Source organism: Poecile atricapillus, chromosome 8, assembly GCF_030490865.1.
Source record: "Poecile atricapillus isolate bPoeAtr1 chromosome 8, bPoeAtr1.hap1, whole genome shotgun sequence".
Classification (NCBI taxonomy): Eukaryota; Metazoa; Chordata; class Aves; order Passeriformes; family Paridae; genus Poecile; species Poecile atricapillus.
The window spans coordinates 16,477,590-16,494,759 of NC_081256.1; the positions used below are offsets into that span (position 1 = coordinate 16,477,590).

A 17,170-nucleotide genomic window follows, 5' to 3' on the forward strand; every position below is an offset into this window, starting at 1 on the left:
ACGTAATATACCAAGAAAAGAGAGTTTATGTTTCTACAAAACTCATTTCTCTTTTCAATCCCAAACTGATTTGCTGTGCTGCTGCTTGGGGTTGAAACACTCTCACCTTTTCCCCCCAGGGACAGATACATTTCAGTTAATGGATTCCAGTCTATAAGGCTTATTTCTAGGGCACTCTGACAGTACCAAGAAAAAGCAGTGCTTCTCAGTGATGGATTGATTATTTCAGATCTAGGATGCTTAAACAGGTTTAAATTACAACAGTATGATTTATGTCCTTTCCCTTCTTGCTTTTCTTAATGTAGTACCCTGGATGTGTATGGTAAGTCAGATAACTACTCAGACTACCTGTCAAGAGCAGATAGGCACTGTTCTGAGTTTCCATTTGATTTCATTGCAAATTCCTCAGGCGGTTTTTATAGCAGGTCTCAGAAATGCTTTGGTAGCTGAGCACATTGTTATTTTCAAGCCTGTGTTTGTTTCTTAAGGTTTTTAATGGTGTGCAGAAACAGAGCAAGCAAAGTAGATTCATAAGTACATTGCAGCAAAGACTCAAAAATGGAATCAGATGTCAGTGTTGGCTTTGAAATTGTACAGCTGGTACAACGCCTATACTGTGGACTCCCAGCAATTAAGAAACTTTGTTAATGGCCAATGTTTACCATTTGCTTGTGATTCCCTGGGAGATACATCATCTCTGAGAAGCACCAAACACGGGGATTTCTGCTGCTCAGATAGATTTGCACCTCAGACCTTTCAGACTGGTCTTGCTTGGCCATGCTGAGAATCTGCACCAAACCCTCTTAGCTAAACCTCCCTTGCCCACAGGAGCTTTCTTCCTGCAGGAAAGGAGAGGATTAAGGATGAGCTGGAGGAAGGGAGTCTGGAGCTGGATTTCATGTGGCAGCACATGTGGCCACCTTGTCTTCACATCTCTGCTTGCTTTGTGGGTTTGTCTCTTGGGCTTGAAGTGCCACCTGCCACCTGCAGTCCCTGCACACCGCCGGCTTCCCCGGGCAGAGCAGCAGCTCCTGCCACACAAAAGAGATGCTCAAGCTCCCTCTGCAGTTGACAGAAGGAGGAAGGCGTTTCTTAAAGGGGACAAAAATGTAATTGCGGCTCTGTCAAACTGGCTTTGGGGTGGAGCCTCCACACTCACCTGCTAGGCCAAAGCAGTGTGAGTTGTACATCCTTCAGCTCAGGAGTTTTAACCTCTGTCTGTCCTTGTCTCGGCACCGTCACCATCCTTCTAAGCTCAGACCACCTTCTCCCTCTTCTCCTGGCAGATCACTACATGCAGGTCCTGGCCTGCAAGCACGACTGTGTCCGAGAGCTCGCCACGCGCTCGGGCCGGATCTCGCCCATCGAAAACTTCCTTCCCCTCCATTACGACTACTTGCAGTTTGCCTATTACAGAGGTAAGGGCTCTGGTAGTGTTCCTCAGAGCACCTGCTGAGCTCTGTTCATTTTGTACAAGTTCCAGTTGTTCCATGTGGGAGTAAGGCTGTTTCACAAAATGGCCACACTACAGTGATGCAGAGGTATGGTCTGAAGGTGAAGCAAAGGACATTGGAAATTGTCTCTTCAAAAGTCAGGTTGACTGAAATACAATTAAATAGTTTCATGAAGGTGTTTTAGATCATCAGTCAGGTTTTAAAAGCCCAGCATTTAGCTTAAACATTACTATTCTTTAAATAAATCATGCTTTTTTAGGGTCCTTTCTTTTGCCTTTTGATATTAAAATTCTTGGGATCTATATGCTTCACATTTTCTGAAATGAACTGATACATTTTCTAAATTAATATCTAACTGTTAGATGAATTAGCTCAAGCTTACCCCAAGATGCCAATTTTTGCCAATTACCAAATATTTTAAGATTCACAGTAAAGTTGCAGGAGTTGGCAGCATGGCAAAATGTCAGGGGTTGGCAGTGCTAAAAAATAATGCCAGTTGTGTGGTTCTGTGTGCTATTTTATTATGTTCTGTTACATAAAAAAAATACAAATCTGCAGGAATCTGCTCTCTCAGGCTCTTGCTAATAACTCTTTACTGAAAAGGGCAGACTGTGCAAGGGTCAAAATTTCTATTCAAACATAAAGATTGTTCATTCATCAACACAACGAGAATAAAGCAGGAGGAGTCAGTTCATGTATGGTGTACAGACTTCTTTATTCCTCTGCCCAGTTAGAGGTTTAGTGTGGTGGGTAAACCCCCTGGGCCCAGAGAGATGCTGCACAGATGAGAAGCAGTTTGATGCCAGACAGTATCCACTTTTTGCCTATCCAGCTGGATCCAATTTGGCTACCATGTGGACTGTGCATGATGTGCTTTCCTCCCTGCAGAGTCCCCTCCTGGGCTCTGTGTGAGCCCCCTGTGCCCCCCATGGCCCCCTGACCACTGTTGTGTTGCCCCCCCAGTTGGTGACTATGTAAAAGCCCTGGAGTGTGCCAAGTCCTACCTGCTCTTCCACCCGGACGATGAAGATGTCCTGGAGAACGCAGGTTATTACAAGGGTCTCTTGGAAGGTACAGTGAATCCAGCCACCATCAAACCCAGAAAGGTGAGAGTGAGTGATACCTGAGAGCTCTTGCTGGGAGCATTTAACAGAAAAATCTGCTGGAAATAAAAGCATCTTGGCAGCTTTTCCCCAGTGGGACCACTTTGAAAAGAGGAGTGGAAGTGCTGGGCTCAGTGGTGATGCTGAGGTGGTGATTTTCAGGGTGCAAATCCAGAGTCAGTGGTGTGTGGGAAAAGCTGATGGACAGGATCTGCTTTAAATGGGGACTTGAGCCTAGTAAAGGCTGAGCAAGGGCAGGGAGGGCAGTGACCAACAGTGTAAACTCTCCTCTTGCCCAGTGCTCCAGCGGACACGTGGAGGAGGAGTGCAATGAAACACTGAGCAAAGGGCAGCATCTCTTCAGAGAGGGCTGAGAAATATTTTCCCAGGGGAAGCTGGATCTCAGCATTACTTTAAAGTCTCTTAGCTTGGAGTTCAGGGCTCAGCCCATTCTGCAGGGAGTAGCTTTGCTGTCACAGGGTTAGGCTGGGGTCAAATAACCAAACTGTGTGTGTTCCATCACCCAGCAGGACAGGCTTCCTCTCTAGTCTGGGCAGCCTTTATTTGTGGCCCTGGGGCTGCCTTTCTCACCCTACAGAAGTTTCTCCCATCCCATCCCAGCCCTGCTCATTCCCCTTGCACCATAAGTAAAGTGTTGGCAGGAATTGGTTTTTCCATTCCTTCAGGAATTCCTTGACTTCCAGGCAAATCAAGGTGAATTTGATAAAGTACTAAAAAAAATAAAAGCAAAATAATAAAGAGGAAAACAAGAAAAACTGTTGTTTTCCCTCACAAAATGAATGTAAGAATAAAACCTGAAGCTGACAAAAACATTTAATTGTTTACAGTGTTCTGAAGTTTTCTCTAAAGAAATTAATTGATTTTTGCTTTGCACAATAGTTTTCTAGGAGAAATACCGGTGTTTTGTTTTCAGATTTTTTTTATTCAAAACAAAGCTTTCTGATGGACAATTTCCAGCTGGCTGTGCTCTGTAGCCCCCACCCTGCACTCTGAGTGAATCCCAGGGCCAGGCTGTGGGCTCCATGTGGGGAACTGAGGCACAGCCCAACCAAGGTCCCTGTTCCAACAACCTGAACTTGCCCCCATTCTACAGCTGGGGATTCTCTGGCCTGCCTTTTGCCCAGATATTTTGAGGCTCTCCAAGGTGCTCAGGAATTTCTGCCGGCTATGGACCTGTTTTGGGGATTCAAGCTTCCTAAATGAGTTGCTGAACACCTTCTGTCATGAACTGAGTGGCTCAGCCTTGTGCTTGTGCCAAGCATCCCCCACCCCACTGCAGCACTGCATGAAAACCAAACCCCTCGAAGCAGAGGTGCATTGTCACTGTCTTGCAAAAGCTGGCCATGTGCAACTGCTCCTGTTCTCCTTCTCTTTTCAGGAAGCCAAAACGCTGCTACGGCGCCACAAGCTGGAGTCTCACCTCTTGCAGGTGGCTGCGGCCGGCCTGGGATACGCCTACACGGAGCCGGTAACGCCTGGGTGTGCTGTGCCAGGACCTTTAGGAGTTCACAGCTGTAGGAACAGCTCCCCCCTGCCCCTCTCCTGTAAATCCAGTCCTGTGTACGTGACTCAGGAGCTGGGTCTTGGCCTGGTTTGTTCCCTATAGGAAACTAGTGATGGCAAAGCAAAGAAGGCATTCCTGGGGTGAAGGAGAGGCACATACAGCCTCATCCCGCTCTCTTGCCATGGTGTCTGAGCCTCAACCACTGCCATGGTGATGGGGTGAGACAGAGGTGCCTGGGCAAGCTGGGCTTCCAAGGTACTTGTCATACTGTGCCAGTTTGGGTTCACATTTTCAATCTGGTGACCTCAGTCCATTGCCCAAAGTAATGTGGGATGGATCCAGAGAGGCTGGCTGATGTCCCTGGGAGTCAGGCAGAGCAGGTAATGCCCTGGCTTTGGCTGGAGCATTAAATTAAGAAGTTTGTCCTCTCTTTTCCCACAGAACTACTGGAACAGGTACGGTGCCCGCCAGGATGAGCACAGGTGAGTCACAGTCCCCCCAGCAGAGCTGCAGCTTCACCATTCCCCATGTGGCATCAAGGAGGTGTGCTGCCAGCCTGCCACTCAGGGGTACTGCCCATCCACACAGCACCATCCTGGCTGAGTTACAGCCCTTTGCCCCTGACCATTGCAAACATTCCCACAAGGACCTTGCTTTAGCTGCGTGCCTCAAAACCAGCAGTGGTCGAGGGGGAATTTGATTAACGAGGCAAGCGGTGCTGGTCAGATTTGTTGGTGTCTGTGCTTTGTTGGTGGAAACTGTTGCCCCTGTTAGCAGAAAAGCAATGTTTGCCACAGGACCAGGTGAGGGCTTCAACTTGTAAGGTTGTGACATTTGTACAAAGTACTGATTTCCTTGGGGGTTTTGTGTATTAGTTTCCAAAAGGTGCAAAAATGCAAGTCCAAGAACTTGTCGCCAAACTCATGATGTTCCTCTTCTCTTTTGCTCCTCAGTGTCCCTTCAAGTATCAGCAGTGAACCAGAGGATGGGCCCCGGCTGTCCCTGACAAAGAAACCCATGCCAAAGCCAGATCGAGAGCTGAAGGAGGGTAAGGCTGATGATGAAGATATTTCAATAAAAACAGGGAATTTTTTTTTTCCTATTGCTAGAGACTGCAGACTGCAAAGGCTGGCCACTGAGCAATGAGGGCCATTCCTGTTTAAGGGAGTTCAAATTTTGTTTAAGAGACAGAGGAGTCTTCAGTGCTGCCACAGCATTTCTGGGACCGTAGATTCCAGAGCACTGCTGTGCCCTTGGACTTGTTTTTCCCACCTGCTGAGCTGCTCAGTACAGAGCCCTGAGATGTGGAGCTGGGAGGCTGGGTGTTCCTCACCATGGGGAAAGCAAACCAGCAAACAGTAGTCTTTCCTCCAGGTGCTTTTAAGATCAGCATGTTTCCTGCTGCCCAGGCTGGAGAAGGATGGATGCGGGAAGCATCCTGTCCTGATGCCTTGCTAAATGTGCTGGATCACACCATACTAGCAACCACTTCTCTTTGCAGACTGGGTTATGATTTTGTGTCTTAGCTCACATGAAATCACTTGTTTATAAGCCTGTCAGCAGACATTTCAACTGATTTCAGCACATTTTCAGCAACCACAGAAAATACCATAACATCTTCTACAAAAGACAGGATTTTTCCCCTTAACAATTTTGAAAAACAATACTGTAGCCAAGCACCAAAGCAGAGTCCTTTCTGCAAAACAACAGGGTCTGGAGCCAGGAGGTGTCTGGTGTCTCTAGTGAGCCAGGTCCACAGCAGCAGGCAATTAAACCTCCTTGTAATGCAATGGGCAGTAGCGCTTTTTGGGGAATTTCACAGCTTTCCCCAGCCCAAGTTGTGTCCAGCTGCTCAGTGTTGTGTTCAGTGTTGTTGTTGTCCCTTCTCTAGCGGTACATAAAATAGGCAAATACCACAGGAAGATCCAAAAGGTCTTGCTTAAGCCAAGAGCTGGCTGAATTATATTTGTTTGCCTCTTTGCCATTTATAACCAAATAATTTCAGAGTCCCTCTTTCTGTTTTCATTTCTTTCTATGCTCTTATTCTGGTTTACTTGCAGAATGGTTTTGTTTACAAAGAAAACTGAAACCATTCAAAAAGAAACTGGGATTTTTGTCCATCCAGCTGCTGCCTTTCTCTATTGTCTTCTTCTCTCTTTTTGCTTGGAAAAAGAAAAGGCCAGAAGAGAAAAGTCTATTTTAATTTTGTACTCTTCTGTACTTCTGCCCTTCCCCCCTTCCTCCTTTCTGCCAATTTCTTCACTCCCAAAAGTCCAAAGAATTCCTCAGTTTCTTTGGGGTGTTTTTCACAGGGCACAGACACAGGAAACAGGTCTGTCTCTCTGCTGGTGCTTGGAGCAGGCAGAGGCAAGGAAAGCAGCTGGGAGCACACTGTCAGTGTGGGACAAGGGTTCAGTGTCCATGGCACAGAGCTGCCCCACTAGTTCCCTAGGGAGGACCAAGAGGAAATGTTGGAAGTATTGAGTGATGCCTTCCATGTTCATCCCTCATGTGCCTATGGCTGGGCAAGAGCAGTATCTGAGTGGAAAAGTCAGCCCTGATCTGGAGCATGCCAGGAGTTTGGATTTGAGAACTCAGATTCTGATTTAGCTGCATTTGCATTAAGTGTGGTTATCAAGCAACAAAATCAGCACAGTGAACACCAGAAATGTTGCATCTTTTCCATTTCCAAGAAATCTAACTCTTCAGAAATAAAGCTGTGGGTAATGATGGGGCTCTGTGGGGCTTACACATCCTCTGTAGGCCAAGGGGACCTGCCAAGAACACAGTTCTGGCTCAGTAGACAGGAAAAGTAATAGTTACAAAAGCATTGTCACAGAGAAGTTTCCTTGTGCCACATGGTGAGAGGAACTCTGTGGCTCTGTTTATTTCATTGCTTGTCTGTGACAAGAAATAATTTTCTCCACAGTTTAGATGTATTTCATTTTTCTCCTGGAGAAACATCTGGTTTAGGCTTTTATTGTTACCATTTCTTTTTTTTTTTTTTTCCTTTGAGAAGATGTGTGGAAGAGGCTTCAAAATATGGTGGTTTAGGGGCCTTGCTCTGTTTTTTTATCAGCCATATTTCTTGAGGATGGATTGAAACCTCTCATAAAAAGCTTGCAGGCAGAGGGAGGAAGCTCAGAGGCAGGATGTGAGGGATGGCAGGGACCGCTATGGCAGCTCCTTTGCCTCAGGGGTGGAGGATTATCCTGAGAGTCCTCTGGCTCACCCACTCCCTTCTTGGAGGAGAGCAATGCTTGCTGCAAGCTCAGCACCATGTGAGGTTTTCTCTGTGTATAGGAGACAGAAACCACTGATGACAGTTGCAGAGAGTGGCTTTGCATGCCAAGCCAGCAGCATCCACACAGCACAAATGCAATGGGAACCTACATTGGTGTTGACAGCTGGGCTGGAGAGCCAAGGTAGCCACTGCCCCTGTCTCTCCGTGTCCCACTGGGGTTTGGTGTTTCCAGGCTGTGGTCCCTGCATTTGCAAGGCAGCTGTTGAGAAGGTAGAAAATGCTGATGCTCCTGGAGCAAATTGATTTCATGTCCTTGTGTTCCCATTGCTTCTGTTTCTTTTGTTACTAATGGGAGGCCAAACTCTGCTCTCTGCTGTGGAACTCTTTGCCTGTCAGTGCACCTGGGGGACTTCAGCTGGCCTCCAGCCACTGTACATGATGTCAGCAAGGCCAGGGCATATTCAGCAGGATGGTTTTGTGTCTCTCTTCAGGGGGCCCTCTTCTCTACAGCGATGTGAAGTTTGTCTACAACTCTGAGCAGCTGAACGGCACCCAGCGAGTGCTGCTGGATAACGTCATCTCAGAGGAGCAGTGCCGGGAGCTGCACAGGGTGGCCAGTGTGAGTGGGCAATGGCCCTGGGCTGAGTGTGACAGCTGAATGTGTGATCAGCCTCTGGAGAGCAGGGTTCATGCCTTGCTGAGTGCTACAGCTGATGGCAGGATGCCTGTGGAGAGCAGGTGGATGCCTGTACCCGATGCACGCCCATAACTGCAGCGTGGAGCTGCTGCTCCATCCTGGGCCGTTCTTGTGAACACCCTGCAGGACAGAGCCTGTGCAGAAAGAGCTCTTTCCCCATGCTATAACAACCCCAAAGGATGCTCATCCACAAGTCTGGTTGAGCCTCCTCATTCACCATTAACTGAGCTTGGGAAGGGCCTGAGGGTGCCTGAACATCCCCAGTGAGGAGGTGGGTGGTTGATACCCGGCATGTGTTCACAGAGAGCTGTGGCACCTTTCCACCCCAACTCACCTGGCCCAGTGAATGCAGCCCTGGGGGATTTGGGGAAGAGAGTGCCGTGTACTTCCATTGCAGATCCCTCTCTCCTGACAAACCAGTTCACCCCTCACCTGTATTCGTGTCCTCCAGGGGATCATGTTGGCTGGAGATGGTTACAGAGGCAAAACCTCCCCCCACACCCCAAATGAGAGATTTGAAGGAGCCACTGTCCTCAAAGCCCTCAAGGTACAGCTTCCTCCTCCTTCTCCTCCCCTGTGCCCTCCCTCCCAGTCTGCACATGACACTGACCTCTCTTTGCCCTTCTCCTTGCCCAGTATGGCTACGAGGGCCGTGTCCCGCTGAAGAGTGCCCGGCTGTTCTATGACATCAGTGAGAAGGCTCGCAGGATCGTCGAGTCCTACTTCCTGCTCAACTCCACGCTCTACTTCTCCTACACACACCTGGTGTGCCGCACCGCCCTCTCCGGTGAGGAGTGGAGCAGGGAGGATGGGAGGGGCTCAGCCCTCCGTGGGGGGTTTGTGAGTGGGGGTCCCAAACTCAGAGTAGCCCTCTTTTGCTTGATGCTTAAATTGGTGGCCAAGGGATGGGCAAAGTCAGCATCCCACAGCAGCAAAAAGTGGGCACTGCTGTCTCCAAAATAATAATTTCTGCGATGACTCTTGGTTTTCATATCTGCAACTCTTCCTATTTTCTTCTCCCTTTTCTCTTGCCTCCTCTTGTCTATCCCTTCTCCTTTCCATCCCAGCCCCAGCTCTCCATCTCGCTTCCCTGCAGTCAGGAACAGGCAGAGCTATGCAGATCTGAGTCCTCAGATGTTGCTATTTCTCCTCAGCCATTCCTTTCCTCCTCTCACCTGTGAACACCACCTGGAGTGGGGTCAGGGTAGGCTCCCACCCCATGATGAGACCCCACACAGCGTGGCATTTCCATCTCATCCTCCCCTTCTCCTTCCCCCTTCCTCCACACGGTCCTGCCTAGGCCAGCAGGAGCGAAGGAATGATCTGAGCCATCCCATCCATGCTGACAACTGCCTCTTGGACCCCGAGGCCAATGAGTGCTGGAAGGAACCTCCTGCCTACACCTTTCGGGATTACAGGTAGGGAGGAAGGGAAGAAACCTCCCGAGGGACTTCAGTCCCTCTGGCTGTTCCCCACCCATGTCATAGTGGAGCAGTGTGGGATCTGTCCAGGAGGTGTGGGTCAGCCTTGAGACTTGCCCAGTGCTTCCCTAACTGGGCTTTTCCCCTTCCTTTCCCAGTGCCCTCCTGTACATGAACGCAGATTTTGAAGGTGGCGAGTTCATTTTCACCGAGATGGACGCCAAAACTGTGACAGTGAGTTGGTGCTGTGGGCCAAAAGCTGTTCCTCAGCAGTCCACGCTCAGGGCTCTGGGCTTCCCTGGGCAGCCTGTGGCTCCTACCTTGCAAACAGCCCACACGAAATCCTGCTGCAGAGGTGCACAGACCATCTGCTCCCTCCCTAGAGCCCGTGCCGAGCAGTAAACCTGCAGAGAAGGGGCTCTCCCCACTCCCAGTGTGGGCAGATGGATGGCTGGTAGTTGTCCCTGCTGAGCTGCCACCCCATTTCGTGGTCAAACATGAACTGGTGTCTCCATACAGACACAGTGCCTGATCCAGGTCTCTTGTTCCAGAGTGGGTCACAGTGGTGGACATCAGACCCTGAGAGGGACGTGGCTCAGGCATGAGCCCTCACCTCTGTTTGGGGCCATTAAAGAAGCTGGGCACCCACTCTGTGGTTGGACAGAGGTCTGGGCACCATGCTGGGGTCTCTGGAGAATCTGGAGGGTAGATTGTGTCTACTAAAGTGCTTGAGGGTTGATTTGGCTGGCACTTCTGCTCCCAAGGTCCTGCAGGACTCTTGTGGACTGAGAGAAGTCAGAAAGAGAAGAAAGAAAGGTGTTTCAGAGCCATGCCAGGCTTACCCTGGACCTCCCTGGAGTTATGCCATGGCCCCATTTCACTCTAGGTGGTCACCTACAGGCTTTGCAGAGACTCCATGCCATTGAGTCCTTTCTGCATGATGTCTGCACAGCAGGAGCAAGCTTCACACCTCCCTATTTACCCCACACATTCTGCCAGCCATGCCAGAGCTGTACATGTCCCCCATTGCAGCTCACCAGGCCCTGGGGTGATGCAGAGGGATGCCCAGTGAGGTCCTGAGCCCAGCCACAGCCAGTGTGTGCAGCCATGGTGCTCCCTGCCAGCCTGGTTGTGCTGTTTCCCTGCAGGCCTCCATCAAGCCCAAGTGTGGGAGGATGATCAGCTTCTCTTCGGGTGGTGAGAACCCCCATGGGGTGAAGGCGGTCACCAAAGGCCAGCGGTGCGCTGTGGCTCTCTGGTTCACCTTGGACCCTCTGTACAGAGAGCTGGTGAGTCCCTCCATCATCATGTGAGGAGAGTTGGGGCATGCCCAGCGTCCCACAGGAGCCAGAACCATCTGATTTTCTCCAGTCCCAGTACATCTGTTTTCCTCCCATTGCACCCCCCACAGCAGCACTCCCATGATATCAGCTGGTGGTCCCAGGACAGGTTTTGGCTGCCAGTCCTGGTCCTGGGCACCCATTGCCCTTGGCCCCTGGGGTGCAGTGCCAGGCTGGGGTGCTGAGTGGGGTGTGGAAGGGCTCTGTGCAGGGCTGGGCTGGCCATTTCTGACACCTAGTGGCAGATGGATGGGGTAGCCTGATGGATGGGGAGCTCCTCCAGAGCCATCTGCAGCTCAGAGTGCTGTGCTGAGTCCTGCTGCCGAGTCCTCCCATAGGCAACTTGAACTCCATGGCTCTGGGCACACAGGATGCCGTGGAAGATCTGGGTTGTGATGCCTTTCACCAGGCACCCTCCACATTCTGTTTTGGAAAGCTGCTGTACCAGCCCCTGCCTCCCTTTGGTAGCAATTCTGGTCTGTAAAAATAAAAGATACAAGATTGAGCAAAACTAAATGCAGGGAGAATGCAAAACTCTCATTCCTTTGCCTTGTGATGCAGGTGGGCTGCGAGATTTGGGGAAAAGCTTTTTTTCAGACATGTACTTCAACATCTCTCAGTTTTTTTGCACTAGCAGAAATTCCTCCAGGCTTGGTGCCTGTGTGGTAGGAGATCAGCCCTGCCCAGGGAGCTGGAAAGCAGCAACAAGCAGAGAGAGGGGACAGGAGCAGAGTGTGCTGTGGCAGTGGCTGCTAGTGGAGTGTGATAAGGGAGCTACAGAATATCAGCTCTGCCCCAACCACTGCAGCCCTGCAGGGAGGAGGGAATCAGGTATTGAGGTGGAAAGGGATTTGATGAATTTTGCCCAGCAAATCCCCAGCTCGAGTCCCAGGCTCTCCCCCATCCTCTCACCTGCTGATTCTGGGGTAAAATCCTTGCTGTGTGTTCTCCCAGCAGCCTGAGCCTCACTGAATTAGCTGGAGCAGGTACTGAAAGCTCTTCTGTTACCATTTCTTCCCTTCCCCTCTTGCAGGAACGAATCCAGGCAGATGAAGTGATTGCAATGTTGGACCAGGAGCATCTAGGACCCAGTGAAATGAACATCAACCCAAAGGATGAGCTATGAACTAGGCCAAAGACTTTTTCTATTAAATATTTATTTAATATTGTTAATCTTATTAGAACCCTTCTATTTTTGTACAGAGATGCTGTATAAATTAACAGGTTAATATGATTGTGGAGTTTCAGGAGTGCCTCTTCTGTGTTTAGCACAGCTTTTGCTGGAACCCTTATCCCTGTGCCAACATCTCCTGCTGGGACTGACTCTTCTTCCAGCATTCTCTGTTTTTCTCTAGCACTTCTCAGGACTCATTCAGGCCCATTCTACCCTCTTGGAGAACCTACTTTTTTTCTTTCTCAGCCAAAACCAGCTGCTTCTCTTTAGCATCTGCTGGAGAAAAGTCTCGGGTGTCCTAATGCACCAGCCTTCCTGCTCCTGCTTCCTGCTAGGGGAAACTGGATCACAAAAACTGGAGTTCTGACAGCCCCTTACCATTTGAAGTATGCCTTTTAAGGGAAAAACAAAGAAAAACCCAAGTCCTAGCAAGATGGAGATACCTCTGTAGCCATTCAAAACTGGTGTTTGGGCATTAATTCTGAGCAGAGCTTCTGGAAATCAGCTGCTGAGCAGGGGTATGAGCTGTGCACGGGCATGAAGGGATGTGATATGCAGCTGACTCTGGTGAAACAGGGTCTGTCACTCATGTTCAGTCCCTTTTCTTGCTGATGGCCTGGGAACATGAAGGATGCTGCTTCACACTGCATCCTTTGAGCTTCCAGCCCAGTCTGCTGCTGGTAGAACCCAAAGTTTGTCATCATAATTTCCATGTCCCTGTTGGAAAGCAGCTTAGGAAGTTACAGTGCCATGGTGTTGGATGGTCACAGTGCAGCTCTGTACTCCGGATGTCCTGGCTGCATCCTCCCCTCCTGGCACTGCAGAAGCAGCAGATGTTCATGGTATGGTAGTATCTGTTTGCTCAGAGTAGTTCTGACCCAGCCTGAGGATGTTGAAGTGAAAGCAAGTAGTCAAATAACTCTTGACTGAGTTTGCTCTTAAGCCAGTAAATCATTCCTCCCCAACCATTAAATTTAGTCCTGTGTGTGAATCAGAGCAGCCCCTATCTCAATCGGAACAGGTACTGAGTCACAGAATTGCTGTCCCAGATGTAAGTACAGCTTTTATTGTGACCCAACAGCTGCTTCTGCTGCTGGAACTCAGTTCCTAAAAGGCAGGTTTTAGTAATCTTCACTGTTGAAATTACTGCAAAGCTGTCATCTCTCCAGAAAACACTGCAGGGACCTTTGCTGGAGTTCACATCCTTGAGCTGCTTTGCTCAGCTCCCTGCTGCATTGGCCCTTTTGTCAGTCCTTTTCTGCTCCCCTCTGCCAGTTTTGGCATTCCCAGGACTGCAATAGAGAATTGTCTTTTCTCTTTGCTGCTGTAGCTTGTGCCTGTTCAAACCTCCCAGGCTCAGAAGCTCCCTCTTCCCATCCAGACACCGGCTGCAAAGGCTGTGAACAAGGACTGTCCTTTTGTAGAGACCTCCTCAAAAGCTGGTCCTGGGCAAGATAAAGGGAACTCTGCATTTGGAAAAACAAATGCCCAGACTGTGAAGAGGGAACTATTACCACCAAGAAAATGCTGGAAGAGTCATTTCTGCACCTTCTCCAATGCTGCATCTGCAGAGGAAAAGGCTCTGGGCATTTTTAAGCTACCAGCATTTCTTATTCCTTTGTTATGTCCCTTCCTCATAGATTGTTGAAAAGATTCATCAAGTTGGCTCCCCAAAGAACTGCCCACAGGTATCTGCCTTTGAGGAGCCTTCCCTGCTTAAGTGCCTCTTCTGTAAATACTTAATTCAATCCCTCTTTTCAAAGAAAAAGCTGGGGAGAAGAAGGGGAGGGCAGCTCCTCAGTTTGGAGAGCTGACCCCCATTTCATTGTCCCTCCACGTGCACCACGCTGCTGCATCCAAGGCTTGTCTCTGAATGCTGCACCTTCCATGTGGTCTGTGCTGCCATCCCCCAAGAGCCATTGCCCAGGTGCATCCTGCAGAGCCTCGGTGCAGCCCCAGCCCTCCCAGGGCTCCCACCAGCTGGTCCTGCAAGGAGGTGCAGGGGCTGGCACAGGTCGTGGTTTGTTTGTTGCTGTGGTGGTTAGCCAGAGCTGTGTCTAAATCCAGGGAAAATAAACTAAACACATCTGGGCCTGTCTTTGTCTTTCTTCAGTCAAATATTAGGAGAGACCAGGGAGTTTGGGGTCTGCTTCATGATGGTACCTGTGTCTTGGGGGTTTCCTGCCTAAGGCCTTAGAGCACAGCCCCCTGTCCATGCTGGAGGAGTGTGGACTGTGTGTGTGTGCTTTTGGCTGCCTGTCCATCTGCCTTGCTCTGTGCCCAGCTGTGCAGTAACTCCACACCATGGCCATGCTGCAGGCAGTTTGCTGAGCAGGAGGGAGTCACAGCCCCTGTGCACAGGTGAAACAGCTCTGGTGCAAAACCACCAAGGCTTGGGGAGCAGTGGCTAACAGGAGTCATGACAGCCCAACAAGGCACCTGATGCCTCATGCAGAAGATAGGAGCATGGAAAACACCTTGAGTAAGTAAAGAACCTCTAAGAGAGGCCAGCAGAAAGCCTGAGGCTTTCCTGAGCTCCCTTGGCCTGTAAATGCCTTACTCCAAGTGGCTGCTGAAAGCTTCTCTCAGCCAAAAGCTCACCCCTGAAACCTCACCTGAAAATAAGACTTGTGGCTAGTTACAAGTTCCTGAATCTATAATCAAGGCTGAAGTAACTAAAGCTCTTTATGTCCAGTGGCTACAGTCTAAAGGAACCTGGACATTCCATAGGCATTAGCCTGAGAGACCTTCTGAGGCATTAATTTTAAGCAAGTGAACCTTGTCAGTGTTCATGTGGAGGCTCAGAGCTGTGTGGACAGTCAGTCTCCAACAACTCCACTGGATGATGACTAATCCCCATTATTTCCAAGCTAGGCCATGGTAAACTTATAAAATATGTTGTATTTGGACTTTTTGTATGTCCTCTTTATTTCCCAGGCTCTAGACTGACACCCCAAAACACATCAGCTCTGTTCACCCTGTGAGCCCCACTGACAAGCTCTGTCAGCAGCCAGCCTGGCTGAAAACTCTCTGCTGCTGCCACTCCATCCCACCCCACTGCTGCATCCCTCCTGCTGTATCCCCACCGTGAGGCTGGCAGTCCTGGTGGAAGGGTGTCCCCACCTCAGAGGTGCTGTGGCTGTGGGTGGGAGCTGATTTGTCAGCTTTGCATTGCAGCTGCTGAGTGCCTGAGAGGTGCAGCTGCAGCAGCTTGGCCAGGGAAAAGAGCTGGGCAAAGCAAGGAGATGGAGTTTGCACTGAGCCCTGCTCATCCTTCCTGCCTACACCTGGGCAGAGCCAAACCTGAGCACTCACAGGCTGATACATCTTCCCATGAAAAACCCATTAAAAAAAAAAAGTTGTTTCCTCCTGTCCACACTGTTGCCCAGCCTGAGGGAAAAAAGAACAAAACAGCTGGCAGTGAGATAAAAATGGGCTAGTCCTGCTTTGGGGAAGAACTATATTAAAAGAGGAAAGAAATATGTATGTCTTTTGTTTCCACAGCTGCTCCTTATGTCCACACCCCACTGTAAGAACCACCTTTTCCTGGGGGAAGTGTTCCTGCTTGTTTGTGCATTGGGCTATGACCCTAGCCAGGTTCCAAAACACTGTGCTCTGCCCCATGTATGCATGGCCCCACATACGTGTGCTTCTCCTCCCTCCACTCCACCTCCACAGCAGCACCCTGATGGATGAGATGCCTTGGTGTCAGTGACAGCACCAGAGCCAACAGAGTGCAGCCATGCACGGTCAGATCCTGCACTGCTGTTCACCCCAAGCACAGCCCTGCCTGCCCTTGGTGCCTGGGGCTCACATGGACAGATCCAATAGATGTCACTGAGATGTCACTCCCCAGTATCCTCTGGGAGCACAGTGTGTGGGCCACCTGACCATCCCCCCAGGGGAAACTGCTGTCTCCACAGGTCTAGAGGATACCATGGCCAGCCCAGAATCGCTTTTATCTTGTTTAAAACACATGGTGAAAGCTGGCACTGAGTTAGTTTCCTTCTCATTTAGCAAAACTTTTGTTATGCAGAAAAAAAAATCATAAATGTAAGCACATCCGAACCTCCTGGCCAGCATCCAACCCCACCAAAAATAAGTTCAGCACACTAGAGGAACTTGGGGAAGCAAAACAGGTGACTCAGAGAGAGCTGCCTGGCCATCCTCACCTTGTTTCTGGTTGAAAGCACCCCTGAACTTCAGGGGAGAGGGTCCAGCTGCAGTCAGGCAGCAGCGTGTGGGGCTGCCTTGGCAGAGCACAAGGGCAGGAGCCTGCAGTGTGTGCCCTGGTGGGGGCAGGCATCTTGGGGATGAGCAGAGCAGGATGGTGAATGGACACACTTGGCAAAGCGGAAAGTCAGCTGACAATTGTATCCAGGGATGGTTTGGATAATGAGAATGGCAATTCTAGTAGGTATTTCCTGAAGCTGAGCAGGGCAGGGCAGGGGGAATTAATACGAGCTCAGTTTAGCTTCTGCTGCTCCTTTATTTGTGATGAGATTAGCAGCAGAGATGGCAGGGCACCCTTGCCTGCTGCTGCTGCGATGGGGTGAGCTGATAAGCACCTCCTGCCCGGCCCTGTGTGTGAGCTCAACAGCTGAGCCATGGGGGGAAAAACACCGGGAAAAATCACCCCTCCATCACACAGGGCCTTTTTGCAATGGTCCTAAGCTCAGGGGTAAAATGTTGCATCGGGCTGGCTGGCCTGATCCTGGCAGTGGTGCTGATATCCCAACACAGCCCAGTGTCACATCCCCTCCTTGCAGTGCTTCTGCACCCCATGTCAGCTGAAAGCATCAGGTTTACCATCATCACCGCCTTACTGGTGAGATATGAGGCCACCAGTGTGCCTTGGGCAGCCCCAGTGCAAGAAATGAGTGGTTGATTTGACTTGTGGCAGAGCTGTGAGGTGTGACTGCCCTGCAGAGCATCTCCCAGCTGCTCACAGTGCTGCCACTGGACTGCAGCAAAGGTGGAGAAGAAGCTGTCTTACGATTCCCCCCCCACAGAGAGGAGAACATGGATCCTCTTACAAATGTTGAAAAAATCTTCATAGGACCCACGACAAGATTTGTTCATGGCAAACCCAGAGCCACCTCTGAGTGTACACAGCACGAAGCAGGGGGATTTTGTCTGTAAAACCACTGAAAATCCCACACCTGTATTTTAAAGACTCATATTAGTTACAGCAATAAAACACACATGGGCC

At 49.9% G+C, this 17,170-nt stretch overlaps 1 protein-coding gene across 1 annotated transcript in view; it reads left to right on the forward strand.

The window, feature by feature from the left end:
- The window catches only part of P3H2 (prolyl 3-hydroxylase 2), a 63,233-nt gene extending 48,343 nt beyond the window's left edge, over positions 1-14,890 (forward strand). The window contains exons 4-15 of the mRNA XM_058844285.1: positions 1,287-1,418; positions 2,418-2,560; positions 3,957-4,046; positions 4,524-4,564; positions 5,036-5,130; positions 7,818-7,945; positions 8,475-8,570; positions 8,660-8,810; positions 9,324-9,441; positions 9,603-9,678; positions 10,593-10,733; positions 11,818-14,890. Of these exons, the coding sequence (XP_058700268.1) occupies positions 1,287-1,418; positions 2,418-2,560; positions 3,957-4,046; positions 4,524-4,564; positions 5,036-5,130; positions 7,818-7,945; positions 8,475-8,570; positions 8,660-8,810; positions 9,324-9,441; positions 9,603-9,678; positions 10,593-10,733; positions 11,818-11,910 (1,304 nt within the window). The 3' untranslated portion in view covers positions 11,911-14,890. The remainder of the gene's footprint in view (positions 1-1,286; positions 1,419-2,417; positions 2,561-3,956; positions 4,047-4,523; positions 4,565-5,035; positions 5,131-7,817; positions 7,946-8,474; positions 8,571-8,659; positions 8,811-9,323; positions 9,442-9,602; positions 9,679-10,592; positions 10,734-11,817) is intronic.
- Positions 14,891-17,170: the final 2,280 nt, after the last annotated feature.